Source organism: Fukomys damarensis, unplaced genomic scaffold (assembly GCF_012274545.1).
Source record: "Fukomys damarensis isolate Sample0158 unplaced genomic scaffold, DMR_v1.0_HiC HiC_scaffold_13, whole genome shotgun sequence".
Classification (NCBI taxonomy): Eukaryota; Metazoa; Chordata; class Mammalia; order Rodentia; family Bathyergidae; genus Fukomys; species Fukomys damarensis.
Genome location: NW_022900925.1, coordinates 23,487,285 through 23,514,809, shown reverse-complemented (window position 1 = coordinate 23,514,809; position 27,525 = coordinate 23,487,285). Strand labels below are relative to the sequence as shown.

The 27,525-nt window shown below is 41.0% G+C and overlaps 1 protein-coding gene across 4 annotated transcripts in view; it reads left to right on the top strand.

The window, feature by feature from the left end:
* The window catches only part of Tada2a (transcriptional adaptor 2A), a 57,680-nt gene extending 32,336 nt beyond the window's left edge, over window positions 1-25,344 (top strand). For 3 of the 4 annotated variants that reach the window (XM_033762916.1, XM_010626799.3, XM_010626801.3), the window contains 8 exons: window positions 8,150-8,213; window positions 10,173-10,216; window positions 13,768-13,878; window positions 16,204-16,275; window positions 17,753-17,885; window positions 18,563-18,606; window positions 21,544-21,617; window positions 24,578-25,344. In XM_033762916.1, the coding sequence (XP_033618807.1) occupies window positions 8,150-8,213; window positions 10,173-10,216; window positions 13,768-13,878; window positions 16,204-16,275; window positions 17,753-17,885; window positions 18,563-18,606; window positions 21,544-21,617; window positions 24,578-24,763 (728 nt within the window). In that variant the 3' untranslated portion in view covers window positions 24,764-25,344. The remainder of the gene's footprint in view (window positions 1-8,149; window positions 8,214-10,172; window positions 10,217-13,767; window positions 13,879-16,203; window positions 16,276-17,752; window positions 17,886-18,562; window positions 18,607-21,543; window positions 21,618-24,577) is intronic. The other variant, XM_010626800.3, reaches the window with a different exon arrangement.
* Window positions 25,345-27,525: the final 2,181 nt, after the last annotated feature.

Below are 27,525 nucleotides of genomic sequence, written 5' to 3'. Positions count from 1 at the left end.
GAGCAGGCGTGGTTCTCCTTCCCGCGGTGGATCGGGCCCGGCCTACCTTCCCGGCGCTTGAGCGATGGCTGCTGGATCGGGAGCAGGCGTGGTTCTCCTTCCCGCGGTGGATCGGGGCCCGGCCTACCTTCCCGGCGCTTGAGCGGTGGCTGCTGGATCGGGAGCAGGCGTGGTTCTCCTTCCCGCGGGGGATCGGGGCCCGGCCTACCTTCCCGGCGCTTGAGCGGTGGCTGCTGGATCGGGAGCAGGCGTGGTTCTCCTTCCCGCGGGGGATCGGGGCCCGGCCTACCTTCCCGGCGCTTGAGCGGTGGCTGCTGGATCGGGAGCAGGCGTGGTTCTCCTTCCCGCGGGGGATCGGGGCCCGGCCTACCTTCCCGGCGCTTGAGCGGTGGCTGCTGGATCGGGAGCAGGCGTGGTTCTCCTTCCCGCGGGGGATCGGGGCCCGGCCTACCTTCCCGGCGCTTGAGCGGTGGCTGCTGGATCGGGAGCAGGCGTGGTTCTCCTTCCCGCGGGGGATCGGGGCCCGGCCTACCTTCCCGGCGCTTGAGCGGTGGCTGCTGGATCGGGAGCAGGCGTGGTTCTCCTTCCCGCGGGGGATCGGGGCCCGGCCTACCTTCCCGGCGCTTGAGCGGTGGCTGCTGGATCGGGAGCAGGCGTGGTTCTCCTTCCCGCGGGGGATCGGGGCCCGGCCTACCTTCCCGGCGCTTGAGCGGTGGCTGCTGGATCGGGAGCAGGCGTGGTTCTCCTTCCCGCGGGGGATCGGGGCCCGGCCTACCTTCCCGGCGCTTGAGCGGTGGCTGCTGGATCGGGAGCAGGCGTGGTTCTCCTTCCCGCGGGGGATCGGGGCCCGGCCTACCTTCCCGGCGCTTGAGCGGTGGCTGCTGGATCGGGAGCAGGCGTGGTTCTCCTTCCCGCGGGGGATCGGGGCCCGGCCTACCTTCCCGGCGCTTGAGCGGTGGCTGCTGGATCGGGAGCAGGCGTGGTTCTCCTTCCCGCGGGGGATCGGGGCCCGGCCTACCTTCCCGGCGCTTGAGCGGTGGCTGCTGGATCGGGAGCAGGCGTGGTTCTCCTTCCCGCGGGGGATCGGGGCCCGGCCTACCTTCCCGGCGCTTGAGCGGTGGCTGCTGGATCGGGAGCAGGCGTGGTTCTCCTTCCCGCGGGGGATCGGGGCCCGGCCTACCTTCCCGGCGCTTGAGCGGTGGCTGCTGGATCGGGAGCAGGCGTGGTTCTCCTTCCCGCGGGGGATCGGGGCCCGGCCTACCTTCCCGGCGCTTGAGCGGTGGCTGCTGGATCGGGAGCAGGCGTGGTTCTCCTTCCCGCGGGGGATCGGGGCCCGGCCTACCTTCCCGGCGCTTGAGCGGTGGCTGCTGGATCGGGAGCAGGCGTGGTTCTCCTTCCCGCGGGGGATCGGGGCCCGGCCTACCTTCCCGGCGCTTGAGCGGTGGCTGCTGGATCGGGAGCAGGCGTGGTTCTCCTTCCCGCGGGGGATCGGGGCCCGGCCTACCTTCCCGGCGCTTGAGCGGTGGCTGCTGGATCGGGAGCAGGCGTGGTTCTCCTTCCCGCGGGGGATCGGGGCCCGGCCTACCTTCCCGGCGCTTGAGCGGTGGCTGCTGGATCGGGAGCAGGCGTGGTTCTCCTTCCCGCGGGGGATCGGGGCCCGGCCTACCTTCCCGGCGCTTGAGCGGTGGCTGCTGGATCGGGAGCAGGCGTGGTTCTCCTTCCCGCGGGGGATCGGGGCCCGGCCTACCTTCCCGGCGCTTGAGCGATGGCTGCTGGATCGGGAGCAGGCGTGGTTCTCCTTCCCGCGGTGGATCGGGGCCCGGCCTACCTTCCCGGCGCTTGAGCGATGGCTGCTGGGTTGGGAGCAGGCGTGGTTCCTTTGTGGGCTATTCTTTACCTGATTTTCTTAGGGTCCTAAAATTCTGGGTGTACCAGCTTTCTAAACATTGTTCCATAACCCAGACAAAAGATGTATTAATGAACTCCTCCTGTGTGCTGTCTGTATTTAAAAAATTTTTTTCCCGAGTCTGTATTTTCAGCACTTCTCATAAGTAGACATTTAATGTGGTTTACACTCCCTACCTTTGAAAAGTTAATTTCAGCAAGGTTTCCCTGCCATTTTTCAAATAATACTTTTTTTTTTGCCCATATGCCCAGCCTTTAGATTCTTGAACAGTTAGTGAGACATTCCATTTGGTCTCTTTGTATTCAGCTCTTGGTAGTGCCTTTCGTTTTATAATGAACTAGCTGTTTTATGTGTAAGACATTTTAAACTTAACTACTATTAATAATAACTAATCCATATAGCTTTTACTGTTTGCCAGGTGCCGTTTTAAGCCCTTTACATATGTGAAGTCATTTATTTAATCGTCACAAACTGTATGAGTTGCGTTGTTATTATTCCCATTTTACAGATGAGGAAATTGAAGCATAGAAAGATCCAGTAGCTTATCTGAGGTCACATAGCTAGCAAATACAGATCCATTCCCAGATTCTCCTGTATAACATTCACTGTCTTTTATCCTTAATTTTTGTTGCTGTTTCTTTTTCTTTCTGGAGATTGAGGAGATGAGGTTTCACATTTATTATCTTCTATAGTTTCTCCACATTCGTGAGGAACAGGAAAAGATATTTTCCCATTTTACATTTAGAGAAATATGCAAAGAAGTTAAGTAATTTGCCCAAGATTTCCTAGTGGCTGACTTTTACCTTTAGGCCACATAGACTTTTTCCCTTCACAGAATTATTTGTGTGCATCTTGGCCAAAAGCTTAGAGTGGGAATGACTTTTTAAAAGCTTTGCTTCTGGGGAATACCTGATCACAGGTTTGTGCTTGTGCAGTTGCAGTGAGGATTTTGATTGGCCTCTCTGCAGTTAAGGCCTCTGAGTTGATTTTCTTGCCAAGCAAGCAATAAGTGCCTTCTGTCAAGAAAACAGAAACATGTTGCCAGCTATTTTGAACAATGTTAGAAATACATTGCAGTGGGAAGGAGCTGCCTCTGTCTTCTGCCTACTTCTTGAAATATTTTAAGGCCAGCCTCTTGGAAACTTTTCTCAGTCCCCACTGCAATATCATGGAGACTGATCTTCCCCCTTAAAGCCGAACATTCAGAGGCCTTGGATAAGTGGATAGGTTATGGCTAATTTTGGTTTGTTCATGTTTAATCTCTGTGTTTGGCAACTTGTACTAGAGCTTTCTAGTTGCGTTAGTAGACTGATTCTCATGACTGGTATTTCTCGTTCTTGTAGTGTCTGCCTTCTTTCTGTTCTACCTGCTATGCTGTGGTTCCCCCTGGTTTATTCATGTAGTTAAGATCTTGTAAGCAGTTGCTGCTGTCTGAGTGTGTGCTTTATAAAGAAAAGAAGATGCATGGGCCGGGAATTTAGCTCAGTGCTTCCACCACCTGCTTCAGAAGTGCAAGGTCCCGAGTTCAATCCCCAGTACAAAAAAGAAAAGAAGATGCAATAGTTTCAGTGTGAATTTCTCTGGAATAATTCCACTTCTCTTCCCATTTCCTTCTATGTGTTTCCTTCCTTTTGCCCTGTGCAGTCAGTTGTACACATTTAAACTACTGAAATGATCAAGCAGTAGAACCAATTAATGGCAGTATGTGTTAATACATTTTTTTTTTTTTGGTAATACAATCTCTTCAGTTTTTTTGAATAAGTCATTCTCATACCAATCTCATGAAATAATATTATAATGCCTTACAAAAATTACAGAAATCCTTTATCAAAATTAGTAGTACTTTGCACTGGATCTTCAAAACTTTCTTTTTATAGTACTGGAGATTAAACCCAGAGCTACATGTAAGCTAGGCAAGCACTGTTCCAGTGAGCTGCATCCCCAGCCCATCACATTTCTATTGGATTTATTGGGTAAATAAATGAAGTAATGTGTACAAAAAACCCAAAACATGAGAAGTTCTCAAAGTATTTAAGCTATTGTTGCTACATTTGTTTTTCTTCCTGCATTAAACTGTTAACTTCCTTATTCTTCTTGTCTTAGAAGTATTAAAGTCCACTATAAAATTTGTGTTTGGTTATACTGTATATCAGAGATGCTTCGTCTCCTCCCTCTTCCTGTTGACCTCGCATGTCTTTCTAACTAGTCCACATCTGTTTTGTAAACAGAGGCAGAGTGTGGGGTAGTCTTTGATATCAAGGCTTTTATATGGAACAGCCCCATGATTTCATTTATAGAGTTAGTCACTTAAAAATGAATTTGACAGCCAGGACTTAGCTCAGTGGCACCTTGCCTGCCTCCCAAGTGCAAGGTCCTGAGTTAAATCCCTGGTACCAAAAAAAAAAAATTTTTTTTTAAGAGGATAGAAATGTAGCCCAGTCATAGAGTGCTTGCCTAGTATGTGTAAGGACCTGGGTTCAATCCACAGCACAGCCCCCCAACCAAAAAAAAATTTAAGGACTAGGCTAAAAAAGAAAAGGTCAGGGGGCGGGGATGTCCAAATTATCCAGCCAAGATTTAGGTTGTTTATTTACTTTCATCTCAGAGGCCCAGGAAAATGACCTGGATAAAGTATTTCTGGACATCTCTCATTGATTGAAGTTACATTTATACATAGCACATCCTCTGATAGCCTAGGATGTAAGACTTTGGTATTGACCCTTTTAATCTAAGAATATCCTCAGGGCAAGTAGCAGTGAGATACACAGTAATGAATCAGTATGGAGTGTCCAGAATTTCTTCATGTATATCTTTCCAGGACTACCATAGTAACTGTTTAAGATCATACATTTCTCAACAACTTGCTTTTTTACATAACAAAATAAATTGGTGATTTCTTGTATGTGTGTATGTGTGAGGGGTACCAGGTATTGTTGAGCCCATTGCTTACTTACTGAACTGCAGCCTCAGTCAGCCCTTTTTTTTTTTGATTCTGAGGATCAAACTTGGTCCTTGTGCTTCCAAGGCAGGCAGCGGAACCACTGAGCTAAATCCCCAGCCCTGGCCCTTTTTTATTTTGAGGCAGTGTCAAGGCACTGTTATGCTCTCTAGAGCCTCTATGAACACATTCAGTAATGAAAACAAAGGGAACTGTCAATTTACAAAATCTTAAAAATACAAGAAGTCATTAGTATAGTTTCCTTGTTTACGGAAATCATTAAATCTTAAGGTGCTTCCAGAATCAATAGGTGAAACGAATGGTTTCATGTAACATAGTGTTAGGCTCAATTCATAAGTTTCTTCTAGAGTTAGCTGTGTAATGGTTAAATATAGCCTTTTTTTATTTTTTATTTTTTTGGTACTGGGGATTGAACTCACACAAGGCAAGTGGCGGAACCACTTAGCTAAAGCCCCGGCCCTGCTGTGTAATGATTATAAACAGACTATGGAAGTTTTTGGTTCTGATTTTTTTTTTTTTTACTCCTCCCAGTATACACTTTGTTTTCATTGAAGCCAGATTTAGGATATAGGACTAACATAAAGTTAAGCCCACTAAACTAGAAAACATGTTGGGTAGTTTCAGTATTTTTTGTTATCACAGCTCAGGAATCAAGCTGCCTAGATTCATGATCTGTATGTAGGTACTCTGTAATCTTGAATTGGTTATTCTCTATGCACAATGCGTAGGGACAATGAAGGAGTGGTAGGAAACAATACTGGAAATGTAGGAAGTATCAAGACAGTAAAAGGCTTTATATAATGTGTAAGAGTTTGATCTCTTTTTAAGCAGTTGGAAAGCCACTGAAGAATTAAAAGCAGAGGAATTACCATCATATTGTACCATAAAATAGTACTCTGGTACCATTTGGAGGAGTTCAGTTGGAGTAAGGCAAGCATGGAGTTAGTAAGTATAATGATGCCTCTCCTACAAGGTGGCGTTAAGATGACAAGAGAGACAAGGAATGGGGTTAGAAGATGGGATTGAAGAGGTGAATTTGAGAGTGTTTAGATAAGATTAACTGAGCTGGGTGAGGTGCATGCCTGTAATCCCAGCTACTAGAAAGATCTGATTCAAGGAAATCAGAAGTTTGAGGCCAACCTGGCCAATTCAGCAAAAGAAATTGTCTCAAAATAAAAAGGTCTGGGGATGTAGCTTGGTGGTAGAGCACTTGACTAACATATGTGAAGCCCTGGGTTCCATCCCCAAAGCCTGGGATGGTCATGGGGACAACCCACTGACTGAGTCTGTATGAAGACAGGAAAAAGTAAGAACCCAGGTTGATTTTGTCTTAGACAACTAACTTTATTGTGATGCTATTAACCAAGGTCAGAGTTTTAGAAGATAGAAAAGATGAAGAATACAAGTTTGCCTTTGGAAAAAGTCATCCCAATTTACTGTGCTGAGTTGGCATTGTACAGAAATGGACAGCCATATTGTTCTAGAAATGTTAATTTTTTTATTTTTATTTATTTTTTTTCCATGTGTACAGGGGTAACACATCGTACTAAATATGTAAGGTCATATCTACGTGGGTTTGATTACAGAAACTAATAAAGCATTCTCTAAATAATAAAAAAAGAATAAGATAAGACTATAAGAGCAAGAAGCAATTTAAATATGTTTGGGGACCATTTTCATCTCCAGAATTAAGAATTATTTTAATGTTACATCATTGCCTTTCCTCTTTTACTTTCCCTTTTAGTTTTATTTTAGGATTCCCTATTTTTAATGTTCATACAGGGATTTCTTTAACTGAAATACTGAATAGTTTCTTTGGTGTGAAAAACTATAATAGTACACAGGATCCTAATGTGATAATTAATAATGTGAAATAGGAAGTAAAGGGCTAAAGGTGTAGGGAAAGTGGGAAGGGTGGGGGAAACGTAATAAGGGAGAGGAAAAAATATGAGAAACTGAAAAAATGGAAATAAAGTGTTTGTAAATGGGGAGAGGAGGAGGGGGTGAAGGGAGGGCAGGGACAAGGGGAAAAAATGAGAATCAAGACCTATTATGTAAAGGTACAGAATCCCAATGATGAATGTAACTGTATTGTATACCCAGATTGTACCAATAACTTCAATTAAAAAAAAAAAAAGAATACAAGTTTACAATTGAAGGCTGTGTGAATAGGGATATCCAAAATAATCTGGAGCTTAAAATAGAGCTGTGTTTGAGATTATATGGTTTGATAATACTTGGAACCATAGAAATGAATGAGGAAAAAGGTGAGGAATGAAAAAAATAAGAACAAAAGCCTTAGAAGAAACTCTGAAGATGAATAAAGAGTAGCTAGGGAAAGAAAAAAACCAGAACTTTTCTTATCCATTGCTTTTCTTTTTAGTTAAACATGAAACTAAAGTGAGGAAAGGATTGGAACACGGGCAACCAAGAAAGGCATAGATTTTACATTAGTTAGATTCTTTAATGGAGCTTTTCATTGTAGAATGCAAAACTCTACACCTGAAACAATTGCTGCTCCTCAAGTGGAAACTGCTACTCTGGGAAAATGTCTGTGCCACATACTCGTCTTATCTTAACATTGTCTCTTGAGCTCACTCTTGTGAACTTCTAATACAATCAGCATTTATTTTGGGGCTGAGGGTTTAACTCGATGATGGAGCACTTGCCTAGCATGCAAGAGGCCCTAGGTTCTACAAAAAACAATCAAACAAAAACAACATTTTTATGACTACTCTAATAATTTCTAGCATATCCATCTATTACTAAAGTTCTAATATTCACTGTGTGAGGCAAACATGATAACCACTACACTACAGAAACCCATTAACATTCACTGTGTATAGTAGTATACATAATAAATGTCCAAAAGAGGTGTTTAGTAGAAAGTAGATGTTGTAGCCAGGCGTGGTGGCACACACCTGAAATCCCAGCACTTGGGAGGCTGAGGCAGGAAGGATCATTGTGAGTTTGAACCCAGCCTGGGCTACATAGTGAGTTCCAGGTCAATCTCAACTACATAGTGAGACCCTGTCTCAAAAACAAACAAACAAAAAAAAAAGATATTGTAATATACAAAGTAATGCCATATAATAAATACACCAGGAGGAAGAACTTCATTGTAGTTTACTAAGAGGAAGTCAGTATGCTAGGATATTTTTATGCCTACAATAGACATATTTCCTACATTAGTGTGGAATAAGCTTCAGAATTTGTGTAAAAGATTTTTGTCTTGGCTTTGTTTATATTTTATATCTTCATCATTTATCCATATGTATTTATAGCTCTGAAGATGGCTGTGGTAGATATCTATCATTCCCGGCTAAAGGAGAGACAAAGACGAAAAAAGTAAGTAGAAAACCATACTGCCTTTCTAAATTTTTGGACTACTGATCACATATAGTACTTAAGAACTCTACTTGTGGCTCATCTTGTGACCTTGGGGATGACACTCTTTTCAAGCTTCAAACAAGGTCTCACTATGTAGTTCAGGCTGGTCTTGAACTCACTGTGTATCTCAGGCTGGTCTTGAACTCATGGTGATCCTCTTCCCTCAGCCCCCCAAGTGCGGGGATTTCAGGAGTGAGCTACCATGCTTGGCTCAAGCCTCAGTTTTTCCATTTGTCAAATAAGGATAATAATTTCTTACTTTTACTTTTTTCCTACTCTCTTGATGTTCTGGGGAATAATAAGCAGTGTGGATAAGCTGTTTAAGATCTTCGGAAAAAAGGAACAAGATCGATATAAAGTGGTGATGTACTTTTTTTTTTTAATGCTCACATTCCTGGGTTTGTTGTTGTTGTTGTCTCTGTAGCAGAGATAGAACTGAGGGCTTCCTCCTGATCCTTCTGCAGCTTTTTAAAAATTCTGAGCTAGGGTTTTGCTAAATTGCTTATTTGCCTGGTCTGCGCTTGTACACATGATCCTCCTCCTGCCTCAGCCTCCCAGAGTGCTGGATTATAGGTATGTTCCACCATGCCTGGTTTTTTATTCCTTCTGTTTGTTTTTTTATGAGAAATTTTTCATCTAAAAAGAGATCTCCTTTTTGTTTTTGTTCTTCTGTTTTGTTTTGCTTTTTGAGATAGGGTCTCACTTTAGGTCAGGCTGATCCTGAATTCATTATGTAGTCCAAGCTGGCCTCAAACTCCTACCTGGGATTACAAGTGTGCATCACAAACCCTGGCAAGAGATCTTATCTTAAAAAATAAAAAAGGACTGGAGATGTAGCTCAGTGGTAGATCTCTCACCTGGCATTCTGGAGGCTCTCAGTTCAATCCCCAGCACCCACCAAAACAAAACCAAACTACACACAACATTCAGAATTAGAAATTCAAGATCTTATGGGCTGGGGGTTGCCTGCACCTGTCTCACAAATGCAAGGTCCTGAGTTCGATCCCCAGTACAAAAAATAAAAACAAAATTTAGGATTTCAGACTCCTGTTGGATTACAGAAATTCTAACAGTGCAGAGAGGGGTATGAAGGATGTGAGTATGCAGGGGTGTGTGTGGATATGTATGACTGTATATTAATGAGATTACTAACTATAGACACAAAGGTATCAGCAGTCAGAAGAGAGAGACACTCTTGAGGGACCACAGTATGATCTAAAATGAAGCTTACTATCCACATCTGAAGTGAGCTTCCATGATTGCTAAAGAAGCTTACCCCACTGTTCCCTTGAAAATCTTTGTTGCTTGTCATAAACACCTCTGGTGTAACTAAGGATCCAAGCACAACCCTATATGATTTCCTTAAATCCTGCTTTGCTTAAAACACATAATTAGAGCTAGAGAGTATTGTAGGACTCAGTTGTTGAGAATTGATGTTAGATCTTAGGTCCTAAGTTCGATCCCTGGTACTGAAAAAAAAAATTCCAACAGAGTTGTCTGAATGCAAAATTGTAAATATTGAATGTTTGATCATGGTGCCCTTTTATGGTTAGCAGATTTCTCTTAAATGGCTGTTCTTGATTATCATTTTCATAAGCTGACTAATTTTATGATGTACACGCAGATTCCCTTCTGTTTCATCTTAAGTGACGGATACATGTTTTTTAGTATTTGCAAGTGGTAGTTCATTCATCTCATATTAATATGCCCAATGAGAGGGAAAATGTGTGATGTTTGAGATCCTAACATTGTGTTGATTCCCTGCCGTGGATGTTTCGCAGAAGTTTGTGGGGAGTGATTTCAATGGACCTCCGTATTCTACCTTAGAGTCATTATGGTGTCTGATAAAAGATGCATATGACAGACATTAAATTTGCAACTTATTCTAACATTGATTTTTGTGGCTTTTCATTTTAGAATTATTAGAGATCATGGATTAATCAACCTTAGGAAATTTCAACGTAAGTGTTAGTTGGTTTTAAAATTTTATAATTTTTAAAAATTATTAGTTATTAATTTTTTAACAGTTTGTTTTAATATTGTTAAATAGTTTAAAATAACTTATGGCAGTGGTTCTTAATCAGGCATCACCTGGGAAGATTTTAAAAATTCTGGTGCAGGAATGGGAATGTAGCTCAAGGGTAGAACAAATGGTTAGTATGTACAGTGAAGCTCTGGATTCAGTCACCAGCACCCAAAAAAGTCTCTAAGGCAATCCATAGTGGTAGAAAGGACTATTAATTTATAATCAGTAACATTAGTGCTAGGCATGATGTGGCACACCTGTAATCCCAGTATTGGAGCAACGGTGCTCAGGCGGGAGGACCATCTGTTCAAGGCTGGCAGGGGCTGCATAACGAGTTCAAGGCCAGTTGCCTGGACTGCATATGAGGACCCTGTTTTAAAACAAAAACGGTGAGCCAGACATAATGGCAAAGCCTGTAATTCTGTCACTTGGGAGGTTGAGGCAGTACAATTACTACAAATTCACCTGTACACCAGCCTGAACTATGTGGTAACCCTGTGTTAAAAAGAATTGGGCAGGGGATTTAGCTCAGTGGTGCTGTGCCTGCCTCACAAGTACAAGGTCCTGAGATTGATTTCTGGTACCAAAAAACAAACAAAGAAAAATTCTTATTTTTGATTAGTGTAGTAATCACAGCATTAATGGATCATTTTCTAGATGACAACATGTTTTAAAACTGTATATTAAATATAACCGTGATCTTCAGATTATTTTGTTTTTTTATGGTGCCGGGATTCAAACCTAAGGCCTCAAGCAAACTCTTCCACTGAGCTATATCCAGTGTAGCCTGGCCTTTAGGTTATAAAAACATTTTTATATAAATATCAGCACAAAATGATACTTTTATTTTGCGAGGTGGTAGGCAAACACAGAAGATATTTTACATTGTATAATGGTGATAATAATTTTGAACATGTAAGTGAATATTCATTCATTCATTCATTCATTTATTGGTGTTTTGGGGTCAAGGTCTTGCTGTGTAGTTCAGGTTGTCCTTGAACTCACTATGTAGCCCATACTGGCCTTAGAATTTAAAGTGATCCTCCTGCCTCAATCTCACAAGTGCTGGGATTACAGGTGTGTGCCACCAAGCCTGAAAATAAACATAATTTTTAAGTGAATTGCAAACTTCAACTTTATTGTTTTAAATAATGAAAATACTTATGTTGGTAAGTGCCTGTACCTTTTCTTCTTGTACATTGTAGAGTATATTCATCAAATAAGAATGGTGCTCATAATAATTATAATATTCATTTGAAATATTCATAGTAATTGTCAGGCTGGGAATTTAACTCAGTGGTTCCACTGCCTGCCTTGCAAGTGCAAGGTCCAGAGTTCAATCCCCGGTACCAAATAAATAAATAAATAAGTTGTTTGTCATATTTTTGTTTTGTAAAAGTATTTAGTGATATCTTAATTGATAGATTTTATATCTCTTTGACATTCTACGCACTGTCTGGTTCAGGTCAGCCAGTCAGAGGAGTTAAGTGTCTGTAATCTTTATAAATGTTTGTATATAATTTTTTAAAGATATGGTTAGGATCATAAGTATGTTACATTTTGTGCCTTTTGTTATTTTGTACATATTTTAAGTTATTGAGGTATTTTAAGGATGTTCCTTTTGTTACGTTATTTATTTATTTATTTATATAAATTGGATTTAACCACTTTCATTCTTTTTGGTACCAGGGATTGTACTCAGGACCTTGTGCTTACAAGGCAAGCATGGTGCTACTGAGCTAAATCCCTGGACCTAATCACTTTTATTCTTAAATGTTTTATTTATTTTCAGCTTTCCATCAATTACATAAATAGTGATGTGATGAATTTGTCTGTGAATAAAGCTTTGTCTATATGATATGTAGGATTTTTTTTTTTTTTTTTTTTTTTTTTTTTTTTTAAGGGTAGAGACATGTAGTTTAGGCTGGTCTTGAACTCATTATGTAGTCCAGGCTGGCCTAAAACTTGTTCTAGCTATAGACAATAATTGGCCATGTTCTGGTAGACACAGTAATGTATTCCTCTATCAGAACTCCAGGGTTTTCCATAATAGATTAGTTAAGTTTTGACTTTTATTTGCAGAAGACAAGGAACTCTTACAAAAATTGTATATTTAACTAGTAGTCAGGTAGGTTTGGCCTTGTTATTCTGTTAGCTATCATCGTGGTTTCACCTGTTGTTATATTGAAACTACAAGTGATGTCAGTTGACTTTAGTGTTGTAAGGCAGGGTTTGGGCTCTTTTTTTTTGGTCACATTTAAAATTTTTCTTTTTCTGTTTTTGGTACCGGGGATCGAATTTGGGACCCTGAGCTAGCAAGGCACGTGGCAGAACCACTAAGCTACATCCCTGGTCCCCACATTTAAAAATTTTACTTCAAATTATTCTGTTATCTCTGTTATAAGACTGTTTTTTGTTTTGTTTTGTTTTTGGTGAAAATGATCAGTCTGTGGCTGCTTATCACATCAGCTCCTGGAATTTATGAATAGGAAAGTCTTTTGCAAGGAAAGAGATTCATCTAAAAAACAGGACTTGCCAGGGATTTAGCTTAGTGGAGCCACACCTGCCTGGCAAGTGCAAGGTCCTGAGTTTAATTCCCGGTACCAGAAAAAAATAAAAATCAGGGCTTAATTTAAATAACTATCATAAGTGAAAATATGTATCTTTAATCCAAGAGTAGATAAAAATGCCAAATTATTTTATTAAAATCACAAAGAAATAGTTCAAGAATTTCTGAATCTGCAGACTTACCAGTTACTGTCAGGCAGTTTTACTCTCCATCTTCTTTGCAGATCTCTCTCTCTCTCTCTCTGTACTGGGGATCAAACACAGGACCTTGCATTTATGAGGCAGGCGTGGTGCCACTGAGTCAAATCCCTAGCCTGCAAATACCTCTTTTGATTAGAGGCTTGGTTAGTAGTGATCCCCAAAGTTGTTAGTCCTGTCTATGTCACATATGTGACCATTTACTTGCATGGTAATTGTCAAAATAATTAAGTTGTAGTTATTTAATTTGATTTGAAGAAAAGCAAAGGACCCCTTTGGACAATAAAGAAATGTGTACCTCACTCTGGGCTAATCTACCTCATCTAAATGGATTCTTGTGTTTTCCTTGTTTCTCCGTGAATGTTAATATCAGAAATTGTGGTCAACATTGTTTCTAAAAATGCATAGTCTCCCTGTGTCATTTCCATTATTGCAGCAGTGCTTGACCCTGTATAGATTGTGTGGGAGGTCAATAGTGCTTAGTAGTGGAGATGATGTCCAGTGATAACAACATTCCTCTGTGATAGTTGCTGTTATGCTGTTCTTATGATTAGTGTTTTGCTTTCTTAGACTTCCTGTGTGCCTCTTGTCATGGATAAATTAGTCATGTGAATTTAGGAATTATGACCTTTAATTTCACTTGTAGGAAAAGAAAAAAAGTAGCAAACTTAAGGATCCTTATATTTTGGATGACAGGGTTATGTTTTTCTTTCTCTGTAGTAATGGAAAGGCGGTATCCCAAGGAAGTCCAAGACCTTTATGAAACAATGAGGCGATTTGCAAGAATTGTGGGGCCAGTGGAACATGACAAATTCATTGAAAGCCATGCATGTAGGTAAAACCTACAAGTATATGTGTGTATATAAATAGAAGAAGCTGAGTGGGGTGGTGCATGCCTGTAATCCAAGTACTCTGGTAAGCTGATGCATGAAGATTGCAATTTTAAACCCAGCTTGCACAGCTTAGCTGAGACCCTTGTCAAAATTTTAAAATTCTTTATAATGGGGCAGAGTATAGCTCAACTTGAAGGCCCTAGGCTCAGTCCTCAGTATCTCTAAACAGAGCAAATAAACAAATAAGGGATAATGGTATGTTTCATGTGAAATAATTAAATGGATATTTCTGTCTTGTCTGTCTGCCTGCCTGCCTGCCTTTCCTTACTTCCTTCCTTCCTTCGTACCAGGGATAAAACTTGGGACCTTGAACTTTCCAGGCAGGTGAAAGAACCACTAAACTAAATCCCTTTTCTTTATTTATTTTTCCAGTAATGGGGATTTAACCCAGGACCTTGCTCATACAAGGCAAACACTCTGACAGTGAACTACCTCCCAGTCCTTTTTATTTTTTTATTTTGAGACAGGGTCCCAGTAAGTTGCTCAGGCTGGTCTTGAAATTGCAATCCTCCTGTCTCAGCTTCCTGAGTAGATGAGATTACAGACATATCTGACCTTTATTTTATTACCATGAGCTAAATTGGGATTGTGACAGTGGGAGAAAAAAGATTTAAAAACATATCTGTGGCTTTTGTTTTTCCCAGATAAACAGTAGTTCGGTAGTTTTTCTTCTGATTTTATCAAACATAAACGAAAGTAGAGGCAATAATATAGTGCACCCCGTGCAGCACACCATGTGTCATTTACCCAGCCTTAGCGGTTATCAGCACATTGCCTGTTTAGTTTCTTTACTCCCCACTCCTCTTGCTCATGAGCCTAACTGGATTATGAAGCAAATTCCAAACATCTTATAAATTTTTTTGGATATCATATTATTTTGTCCATAAATGTTTTATTATTAAAACTTGTTTTAGCAATGGGGACGGAGTTGGATCACTCATGGATATGTTACTTCATTCTCTTGCCTCTTTAGTATTCCTGAGAAGAGTTCATCTTATGTATATTTTGATTTTTCTTAAAAAATTGATATCATTAAGCCAAGTATGGTGCTCCATGCATGTAATTCTAGCACTCTAGGAGGCTGAGGCAGGAGGATCCGAAGTTTGAACCTAGGACCAGGGTTTAGCTCAGTGGTGCTACCACCTGCCTCACAAGTGCAAGGTCCCAAGTTTGAGTCCAGGTGCCAAAAGAAAAGTTTGAACCTAGTCTAGGCAACTTAGGGAAACCCTAAATCAAAATTTAAAATAAAAAGGAGGTAGAGATGTAGCTCATTGTTAGGGCCCTGGGTTCAATTCCCAGTACTGAAAAATAATTTTTTTTTAATCATTAAGGCCATAAGACCTAGACTTTTGAAAATCTAGAGTGGGTAGCTTATTCTCTAACTGACGTTATGAAATCTGTATATTTAGCTTTTCAGTTTAGTTTTGGAAAAGTTCTTTACCAAGGCCCTCAGCCTGTTGTCATCATACAAATATTTCTTACTAAGCACCATAGGCATGTATGTATCTGAACCAGGTTGCTTGTCCTTAGCAAACACCTTGTTCAGCTGGAATTCTTTGTGTGGTTTGTACTGAGCGACTGATCTTTTACTTCCTGTCCCAGATTGTGTCATTCCTGGTTTATGTGTCACTAAAGAACTATACCCCATGGATTGTCCAGGCTTTCCCGTCATCTTCTATTTCAAAAGCACCCACGTTTGAATGTTCTATCACATAATAACCCAGGCAGTGCACCCTGACCTGTGCTCTCAGAGAAGGCAGAAATCTTTGGTTTATGGAAAACACAATGCTCCTTTGTCCCTATAGGAGAAAAGCTGTAAAGAATCTAACTGGGGCTTGAGCACAGAGCTTTTGTCCTTCTCTCACATCAGGGCAACATAGAGTAATACCAGAGACAGGTTTCATAAAAGAACTTTGTTATGAGTGTGAGTAGAAATTTTAATTGAAGTTTGCTGGAACAGAAAATCTTGGTTATTTAAAAAAACTATTTGTTACTTTTGTAGACAAACGAATTCAGCCAGTTGAATCCTAAATTTTCCAGGAGCTAATTCCAGATGTTGCATCTGGAGACAGCAGCTGGAAAGCAGTTGGAGTAGGATTGTCTGAGCTCTTAGATAAGGGTTACCAATAAAAAGTATTCCCCAGATGAAACTGCCCAGCCTTTTATGTAAAACAAAATTACTAAAGACACTCAATAGTGAAAGTGCTCACTGATGTTGATTTTGTTTTTCCAATTTTTCTCCTTTGTTCTTTTGGAAAAACAGTGGAATTTGAACTCCGAAGGGAAATCAAGAGGCTTCAGGAATACAGGACAGCAGGCATTACCAATTTTTGTAGTAAGTATGCTTTCGCTGTATACTGTATCAGAGGGCGAAGGGAATCTCTCAGCTTGGGATTTTTTTTTTTTTTACTCTGGTTGGGATTTTTTTTTTTTTTTTTAGTATGGGGGATCAAACAGAATCTTGTGCTTGAGAGGCATGCAGCAGCACCACTGAGCTAAATCCCTTGCTCTGTTGTGAATTTTTTAAAACAAGATTTTCTTTTTCAGAATGAGTTTTCAGTCTTTCTAGTAAGGTTTTATTTATTTAACCTAAGTAACATCATCTAGATTATCTGGAGTGGAATACAAGTCATGACACATAGAAGAGAAGAGGTTGCTGCTCTGACTCCTCTTTATCTATAATAAGGGGAGTGGCTCAGTAGTACAGTGCTTGCCTAACATGCTAGAGACCCTCGTAAATATTAGTTATTTTTTGAGGGTGGAGGTACGAGTGACTTTTTTGTGGGGGAAGCATTTTCTTTTTATTGGTACTTTTTAAGTATATAGTACAGTTACATTCATCATTGGGATCTTGTACCTTTACATGACAGATCTTGGTTTATGAGTGACTTATTTTCTTTATACTTTTTGGGTTATCATCCCTCAAAAATTTCTTAAATACAGAAAAAGAATAAAAATACATCACTTATTGTCAAGAAAGAGATTTTATTATTTATTCTGTGTGTGTGTGTGTGTGTGTGTGTGTGTGTGTGTGTGTGTGTGTGATATTAGGGATTGAAGCCAAGTCCCTTCACATGGAGGTGAGAGCTCTCCCACTAAACTGTATCTTCAGCCCTTTATTTCTTGTTTTGTTTTGTTTTTAAAACAGGGTCTCACTGTGTAGTTCAGACTGGCCTTGAACTCACTGTGTAGCAGAAGCTGGCTCCAATTTTATTTTGTTTTGTTTTTTATTTTTTGAGACAGGGTCTCGCTATGTAGTTGAGATTGACCTGGAACTCACTATGTAGCCCAGGCTGGTCACAGCAGTCCTCCTGCCTCAGCCTCCCGAATGCTGGGATTACAGGTGTGTGCCACCCCGCCTGGCCTGGCCTCAAATTTATAGTGATCTTGTCTCAGCCTCCCAAGTGCTGGGATTATAGGCATGTGCCACCACACCCAGCTTTCTTTTTTGTTACATTTTTTAAAACAGGGTCTCACGAAGTTGCCCAGGCTTGTCTTGAACTTGTGATCCTCCTGCCTCCGCCTCCTAAAGTGTTGGGATTACAGATGTGCACTACTGTGCCTGGCTAAGAAAGGATTTTAGACTTGGAAATTTACTTGATTCTTGGAGAAATAATTTTGCAAGGGAAACCAAAATGGACAAACTAGGGCCAGGGATTTAGTTCAGTGGTTCCAGCCCCTGCCTCAAATGCAAGGACCTAAATTCAATCCCTGGTACCAAAAAAAAAAAAAAAGACAAACTGTTTGCTGGTCGGTTATGAGGCCCTTCTACTGCATTGTGATTGTAGTTGCGGTATTGTCTATACCTTCAGGTGCCAGGACATACGATCACCTAAAGAAGACACGAGAGGAGGAGCGCCTTAAACGCACCATGCTCTCTGAGGTTCTCCAGTATATCCAGGACAGCAGCGCATGCCAGCAGTGGCTCCGCCGGCAAGCTGACATGTGAGCAGTTAACCCTGATTGAGGGAGGCCTGCTTGAGGGAGCCATTCCTTCTAGGATGCGTGGCTTTCACATGTGTTTTTGGACACTTGTGGGTATCGTAGATGGCAGAGTAACAATAATTGAGTAGCTAGAAGAATTCACAAAGATTTTAGCAGTCCATCCCAGAAGCAGTGCAGTATTTACAGTTTGAGAAACATAATTGGCCTTGTACAACCCTACTTTCCTACTTAGACTTTATTTTTAAAAATGACAGGGGCTGGTGATTTGGCTCAGTAGGTCCACTGCCTGCCTCAAAAGAACAAAGATCCAAGCTCGATCCCCAGTACCACAAAAAAAAAAAAAAAAAAAATTACTGTATTCCCCCTAGCCTCCCACCCACATCTCTCCCGCTCCTTATCTACTGATATGATTTTCATTGAAAAATTCACGTTCTTCCCCATGAATCATGTCAGTGATGTTCCTGTTCAGAGCTCTTCTTAGCAAACTAAAGGGATTTTTTCCCCCACAGAACAGATTTTCTTTCTTAATACAGAGAGGTGTCCTATAAAACATTATCCAGTCTATCTCATTACATCTCTTGAAAGTCATCTTCCTGATAAAATGGAACTTAGTCCAACGGGGCTTTTGGAAATTATTCTTCTTTGATGATCTAAGTTTAAATTCTTCTTCATTGTAGTGATTCCGGAGTGAGTCCTTCCATTCCAGTGGCTTCAAATTCAGGTAATTATTTCTCAGGCTAGAGGAAGTCTTTTGTTACTGTTTTTGTTGTTTTGTAGCAATGAGGATTTGGAGCGAGGGCCTTGTACATGCTAGTCTTGATTGTGAACATTTGTGAAGTTTGCATTCAAGAGGTTATAGTGACCTAGTAATCCTCCCTTCTCTGGAGGCTCGGTTGCTTAGGGAGAGCAATGGTAATCAAGTGTTAGCCTCATTTATAAACATTAGAACAATTTCAGAAACTTCATAGCCAGATAAGGATGATCTTATGTCCCTGAGATTATAGAGATGGGAAGAAAAGATTCCCATCCCAGTAATGAATGTAACTGCACTGTATACCTAGAATGAACCAATAAACTCAATAAAAAGGAAAAAAAAAAGACCCCAGAAAGGTATTGTCTTTGTTTCACCAGTGTTCATGGTCGGTCACTGTTGGTTAGTTTAGTGGAGTTTTATCTACCACACATTTTGACATGCATCTGATAGGAGATAAATGAAAATCTTGCTATCTGCTGTGAGCAATGAAACATATACCAGAAATGTAAGGATTTCTTACAAGTTTGAGACTTAAAGTACTATTTTTATATTTATGCTTTTAACTCTTTGGGTATATCCTATTTTGATATTAGTTTTTAGAGCAAGATTAAGCCATTTGCTATCTGATGATCCTGGGTAGTTTGATAATCAGTGGCTAGGAACTTGAGGAGGTATTAGTAAAGCTCTGAACCAAGATTGTAATGTTTCTTTCTATTCTCTTAGTTTCATTCACCCCTGCTCCATGTGATGGCCCTGTCTTCTAATAAGAATATACAGATGACACATTCCACTGATAAGAAACAAAGTAGTTAAAAGTCATCTATTGTCATTTATTATTCTTTGGCAGCTTGAAATAACAGACCTTGTAAAATTTCTGAGTATATCAGAATCTAGATAAGGCCACCCAAGTGATATTTTTTTTCTTCTTTTTCTTTGTTTCGAGTTTTTTGCGGGGGCGCGGTTTGAGACAGGGACGCAGTATATAGTTGAGACTGACCTGGAACCAGGCCGGTCTGGAACTCACAGCGATCCTCCTGCCTCAGTCTCCTGAGTGCTGGGATTACAGGTGTGTGCCACCACACCTGGCTCATTTCAAGTAATTATTTCTTAATACTTAAGGGAAAAAAGGGAGGCATTTAGTGAGTTCCCAAGACAATGAAATCTAGGTTTTATTTTATAATTTTCTAACTACTTTTTTTTTTTTGGCACTAAGTATCGATCTCAGGACCTTGTACTTGTGAGGCAGGCATGATGCCATTGAGCTAAATCCCTGGCAATAATTTTCTAACTTCTAATCTCTCTTCCTTGTTCTAAATAAGAAAATACAAATAACTTTTTCTCTCTTTTTTTTTTTTTTGGTACAGGGGTTGAACTCAGGACCTTATGCTTGCGAGGCAGGCAGTGGCACTACTGAGCTAAATCCCTGGTCCTTACAAATACTTTAATATTGGCTAATTAAAATGAATGAGCTGGCTAACATGATTGTATACCTATTGTACTTATATTTTCTTAACTATTTGTACTCCCTTACTCACTGTTTTCCCTAGGCTAGTGTTAGTCTTCTTCACTCCTTAGATTTAGGTTGAGGTGAGGTGGCCCCTGGATCTCTTTGATGGCCTGAACTGTTCTTCAGGCAATGAAAGGTTGTAAGCCCGGCCTGACTGACTGTGGTCTACCCTCTGGTGACTTGTGAGGTACCACATTATTTTATCTTTATTTTCAGCATTTAGGATAAGCACTCATCTCCTTTGCTGATACTACAGAGAAGCCTGTTTTCTAACAGAGCAGCTTATAACAGTGTCTTCCTATTCTGTCCCACCTAAGAGGCAATTCCCATAAAACTTAACAGAGTATTCTATATTTTCTTTTGCTTAACTCACTGCATCTCTCTCCATCTGATCTCTAATCCCAAATGTATATTCAGGGGCCAGGGATTTAGCTCAGTGGTACCGCGCCTTCCTTGCAAGTGCAAGGTCCTAAGTTCGATACCCAGTACCAAAAAAAATAAGTATATTCAGAATAAAACCTGAAATATTTTGTGCATCAAGCTTTCTATCCTGCCCTGGCCAGTGACCTCTGTTTTGGGTTTCTTTCTCAGGTATTTGAGTTGACTTTAGTCTTTGTTTTGCCATACAATGGCTAATTGTTCTTGGTTTTTTTTGTTGCTGTTGTTTTCGTTTTGTTTTTGAGACAGGATCTCACTGTGTAGTTGCGACTGACCTGGAACTCACTATGTAGCCCAGGCTGGTCTCGAACTCACAGTGATCCTTCTGCCTCAGCCTCTTGAGTGCTGGGATTACAGGTGTGCACCACCATGCCTGGCAGTGGCTAGTTGTTTTTATTAGTGGATCTTTCAGGTGAACAGTGCTACTTTGAAAGGAACAGATCTTCTCCCACATAATAAATAAGGAGGGCCTTTTGTTGGCCTAACATTCTGCCTTTGATCTGAAGGCACATGGTACTTGGGTAATTACTGTGTTTACCTTGTACTGCTGGCAGAGTGGTAAGGATTAGAAAATGTCTCCTGCAGAGTTGTTATTTCCATTCATTAGCTGTCAAGGAAGGCAGTGTGTGACCTTTCTTAACTGGATGACATCTGGGCTTCAGATTTTAGAGTCTACATCGGTGGTTAACTACTATGGTGAGCAGTACTATTTGATGCTGAGGGATGTATGTATTTTGGCAGAGCAAAAGACACATAAATTATCATTTTTCATTCTGAAATGAATTTAGGGTGCTCATGTTATTAGCTAAATAGATCCAGGGGAATTGGTTTGACTTTGTTACAGCTGGTATAGTGATTCTGTACTTAGCCAGTCTGGTGTGGACTCAGCGCTTTGTTATACTTTTACACTTGAGCAGCTGTTGATTATGGGAAATATATGTTCCTCTCTATGTCTGTAGGTAGACGGAGTGCACCACCCTTGAATCTTACTGGCCTCCCTGGCACAGAGAAGCTGAATGAAAAAGAAAAGGAGGTAACAAAAAGAAAGGGAACTAGAAGGCCGGGGATTTAGTTCAGTGGTTCTGCTGCATGCTATAAAAAAGAAAGGAAGGGTACTAGAGGAAAGAGTAGATTATTTGTTGTCTTTAAAAACTCATTATAACATGACACCCATCTTTCTTCACCATCTAACATACATATAGGCCTATCTCTGTCCTGTCCTGAAAGTCTAAGAGCTAAAGAAGTAATCCTGGCAGGTTTCAGAACTACTTTATCACTCTGCCACCATTCCTCTCTGGGGGGAAGTTCATGTCATAATGTCAAATAAGAGCAACAACTATCATTTATTGAGCATTTAGCTTGTGTCAGATAACTATTATGTGCTTATATAAATAAAATTAATTTTTTGTAAACCTCAAATAACTACATGAAAATAAATATTTTCTGTTAGAATGGTCATTTTCAGAAGCTGCACATTTTTTTTGTCCCGAGGATTGAACTTGACTCCTTGTGCTTGCAAGGCAGGCGGCTGCACCACTGAGCTAAATCCCCACCCCGAAACTGCACATATTTTCAAAAATAGAAGGTTGAGTCAGGAGGATTGTGAATTCAAGACAGGCTGGACTGTGATGACATGCAGTCTCAAAAAACCAAGCCAAACACAAAAACAACAATATGTCTTATTACTTAAAACATTTTTAGAATTGTTTCCATAGCGTCTTAAGCATAAATAAAAGAATTCAGAGCTGACCATAGTGATACATGTCTGTAATTCTAGCACGCTTGGGAGGCGGAGACAGGAGGATAGCAAGTTAGTGCTCAGCCTGGGCAATTTAATAAGACCTTGTGTTAAAAATAAAAAGGACCAGGTATGGTAGCACACCTGTAATGCCAGCACTTGGGAGGCTGAGGCAGGAGGATTGCCATGAATTGGAGGCCAGCCTGGGCTACATAGTGAGTTCAAGCTCAGCCTGAACTACATAGTGAGAACTTGTCTCAAAGGAAAAAAAAAGATGGAGAGCTGGAGATACAGGGATCCCCCCGCCAGTATTTTCTCTCTTTTACACAGAACAAAGGAATTCAGAGCCTGGCACAGTGGTATATTCCTATAATCCTAGCTTACCCTAAAGGCTGAGACAGGAGAATTTCAAGTTTGAGATCATGCCAAAAAAAAAAAAAAATTTTTTTTTATTGAATTTATTGGTACATTCTAGGTAGACAGTACAGTTACATTCATTACTGGGATCTTGTGCCTTTACATGCCAGGTCTTGGTTCTCATTTTTTTCCCCTTGTCCCCACCCACCCTTCACCCCTTCCTCCCCTCCCCACCTTCAAATACTTTAATTCCATTTTTACATTTTCTCATATTTTTTTTCTTTCCCCTTATTCCCCTTTCCCTATCCTTCTCACTGTCCCTACACCTTTGAAAAAAATTTTTTTTTGGGCACACAGCTTTGCTATGTAGTTCAGCAACTCATTATGTAGCCTAGGCTGGCTTTAAACTCAAGGCAATCCTCTTGCCTCAGCCTCCCAAATGCTGGGATTACAGGGTTGTGCTGCCACCCATGGTAGCAGCCTGAGCAATTTAGCAAGATCCTATCTGGAAGTAAAATTTTAAAATGGGATATGTATGTAGCTGAGTGGTGTAGTAGTTTCCTTGCATGGTTGAAGCGCTTAGTTTAATTCCTGCTCTCCAAAAAAGGGTAGGCTGGATCCAGCATTACATACAGTCACACAGTAATTTTCGTTTAAAAAATAGCATCCCTTATGTCCATTCCCCCACCCTACCCTTGTGCATCCCATTATAATCATCAGACTTACATTTTGGCTATTTCTCTAATTTTGTTTGTTTATTTTGAGACAAGGTCTTGCTTTGTAGTTTAGACTTACTTTGAATTTACTTTGTAGCCCAGGCCGGTGCTGAACTTGCAGTCATCCTGTCTCAGCCTCCTCTGGCATTACAAGCTTGTGCCATCACACCTGACTGTTTCTAAAATTTAAATTTTAAATCTCATAAGAATCCTCTTCAAGAGTTTTCAGCCAGGTATGCTAACACAGGCCTGTAATGCCATCACTTGGGAGAAGGAGGCAGGAGAATTGCAAGTTTGGGGCCAGTCTAGGCTAGTGAGACTTTGTCTCAAAAGAAAAAAAAATTGTTTTGAAAAGGGGGTACCCTCGCCTTGAAGTTCATTTCATGTTCCTCATGTGCCTCTTTTACAGTTCCTGAGATTCATCCTCCGCCTGCCACTCTATATCATTAGACACGTCAGACAATACAGAAAAGTTGAGGTGCTGGGAGTATATTAGTCGTATTTTATCCATGAGGAACAATGAAGATTAGTTTGGGTGTAGAAGGAAGTTTATGTTCTATATACATATTGCTGAAGAAAGCCACAGGCTTTGATTTAAATGTTCTATGGCCTGGAATTGCAAGCATTTTTTAATTCACACAGTGATGACCTCAAATTACTCATTGCTGGATAGTGGCAAGTGAACTGGAACTCAGCCAGCTTCCTAAATTTTTTGTAGTTAAAATGGCTTTTTCTCAAAGTAGAAAACTTAATCACAAAAACAGGTACTACAACTTTAAGGTGATACTAACAATAAGGTGATTCACATTTAGGAATCCAGGTATCTGCGCCTTCTGCCCTGTGTTGGTCCTCTGGCCTGGCATTTAATGCTTGATTCCTAGGTGAGCCAGGCTGCCCCTCAGAGACGCTTACTTGTATTTCCCAATAAACTCAGGTCTCGAGCATCCTGAATGAGCTAAGGCCTCTCATAGCATCACATGCTGGCATCTACTTCCTGGGTGTCTGTCCTTAGGGAGTGTTATCTCTGGGGAAAAAGAGACTAAGTGGAATGTGGTCCAGTCACTCAACAGCTCCTATAAATAGTTGGAAGTTGATGTCACTTTTTTATTTTGCTGTACCTGCTTGGATTAAATTATGAGCATGACAGATGTTAATGTTTATTAAATTTGCCATGTCTTGCAGCTCTGTCAGATGGTGAGGTTGGTCCCTGGAGCCTATTTGGAATACAAATCCGCTCTGCTGAACGAATGTAACAAGCAAGGAGGCTTGAGATTGGCACAGGCAAGAGCACTCATCAAGATAGATGTGAACAAGACCCGGAAAATCTATGATTTCCTCATCCGAGAAGGATACATCACTAAAGCTTGAGGTTGTAAGGCCCTCGGATCCCAAGTGTGAACTTTGGAATGTGGAGGGATCAGAGGACAGTACACGCATTCTGGAGAGTTGTTTTTGAGCTGAATTCTCATTGTGAAAAAAGGAGACAAAGGAAATCTTATGGTGTATTAATAACTACTTTCTTCTCTACCCTGCTTTAAAGCACTTCTGTTGTTGGTATTGTGCTCTGGAGTTGTGTGCTAGATAAGCTATTATTAAATGTGAGTGGGCATTCATTCCTAACACTTCATGTAACTAAAACAAGAACCATAGTACCTCGCATCACAGTGTTGGTAGAAATAGAACCAAACCAGCCACTGTGCTTCATCCCAGGAGTCCAGCTCATCTTTGTACTTGAGAGCTAAGTTTGGTCATTATCTGTTTTGCCTTCAAACATTGCAGACATTTAAAATAAAGGCAAAGGTTTTAGAGCATCAGAAAGCTTTCTTTTCTAATTTTTTTTAAGCTGACAATTTATGAGCAAAGAGGAAAATCTCTCCATAATGGTCTTGTCCCAAACTGCATCTTTAATATCTGGCTTTGTACTTGCAATCTGGCTGTCTGATCTGTAGTAGACTTTTCTTTTTTTTTTTTTTTTTTTTTGGTACTGGGGATCAAACTCAGGTCCTTGTGCTTGCAAGGCAGGCAGCAGAACCGCTGAGCTAAATCCCCGGCCCTGTAGTAGACTTTTGAGGCAGTAGCACCAGATATAAAATGTCTCTGTTACTTTTAGAATTAATAGATTAAAATGTTTTGCTGTTTAATTTCTGGATGTGTCACATATTCCGGTAAGTAAGCACACTTAGGGTGTTGGATGCCTGCCCCATCACGCTGCACTGTCTCTCCTAACGTGTGTCCTGGGCTCTGTTGTTATCCCAGGTTTCCCAGGATACCAGGTCCCTGAGGATGGAGATGATGCAAGTCCTCTCAGCTTTGCTTGGATTGAGACCTGAATCCTAATTTCTCAGTGGTGAAAGTCTAGCCTGTAATAAAGCTGCTTCTAAAGCACAAGTAAAGCAGCTTCATATATTAGACTCACTAGACGTGAGGTGAGTGGCCCCACCACATCTGAAACACACCTCAAACTTTTCTACAGACCAACAAGCCAAACTCATAGCCATGGTTATCTCATTTCTGTTAGAAGCAAAATTGCGTATAGAAATAACTTCCTCAGAGCTGGGCATAGTGTTCACACCTGTAATCCCAGCACTCGGGGAGACTGAGTCAGGAGGATCATTGCAAATTTGGGACCAGCCTGGGCTATGTAGTGAGTTCAAAGCCAACCTGAACTACATAGTGAGACCCTGTCTCAAGAAAACCAAACAAAAACAACTTACTTTATCGGAACCTGCACAGATCACCTCCAGTAGCTCAACAATTCCTTAATTTCTTTAATAATCTAACAGCTAATTAGCATGTACTTTGTTGGTAGCATCTGCTCAGACTCTTGTAAATGCATGCAGCTTGCTAATAGATATCACTAGGAAATCAAAAGGATATTCTCATGATCTGAGGAAATTCAAACAGAGGACTTCAGTTCTTAACAAAGGAAGGCCGCTGGAAATGGTCTTCTTTCTTTGCATCATAATATCAGAAAACTGCATCACCGCCGTCAACATTTGGTGGTTATAAAGGATTTGCCTCGTATCTGTGAGAAGTAATTCCTTTTCTGAGAATTTGGGGTGCAGGAGCTGTCAGTGTCAGGTGATATTTGTTGTAGTTTGAAGGGCCTTTCTATTGATTATGGAGGGCTTCCTGGGAGAGGTGGGCTTTTGAGGCAGTAAAATTGAGGGAGAAAAATGGCAGACGGAGGTGGTAGACTGTTCCAGAAGTGGGGGTGGAGGATGATGTGGGGGCAGCAGTGGGAGTAAGGAAAATGGTGCCAAGAGATGTATTGGGCTAGAACATGGGCAGCTGTGGGAGCTGGGATAGGGAGGGTGGCAGGACAGTCTGGCAGAAACCTTGAAACTGACTGCTGAAAATTAGGTGGGGACCGTATAGATTTCATAAGGAAAATGGCATTGTTGAAAATAATGACAGGGCCAGGCATGGTGGTGCATACCTGTAATCCTAGCACTCAGGACGCTGAGGCAGGAGTATTGCCATGAGTTCAAGGGCAGCTTGAACTACCTAGCAAAACCCTGTCTTTAAAAAAAAAAAAATGACAGGAAAGCAAAGCTGTAATTATAAGTCCCAGACTTTAAAAAGGAGGATTGAGCTGGAAATGTGGCTCTGCAACACAGCACCTGCATTGCAAGTGCAAGGCCCTGAGTTTGATTCCTGGTACCAAAAAAAAAAAAAAAAAAAGATTATTGTTTTGGTAAACTAAACTTTGCAAAATTTAAGATGTTTCTGAGTTTCTCAAAGGTTTCGCTGTATTTTGAGTGATGAGTACTCTTGAAAGGAGTCACTATCTTTTTGTGTTAATGATAGCACTTACTGGTACTTTTGTGTGTGTGTGCTGGGGATTGGACTCGGGATCTTGCACTTGCAAGGCAGGTGGCGGCATCACTGAGATAAATCCCCAGACTTACTGTTATTTATTTATTTATTTTTTTGGAGACAGTCTCACTATGTAGTTCAGACTGGACTCGAACTTTCAGCCTTCCTCCCACCTCAGCCTCTTGAGTGCTGGAATTACAGGTATGCACCACCATGCCCTGCAAGGCCATTTCTTTCTTTCTTTCTTTTCTTTCTTTCTCTCTTTCTCTCTCTCTCTCTCTCTCTCTCTCTCTCTCTCTCTCTCTCTCTCC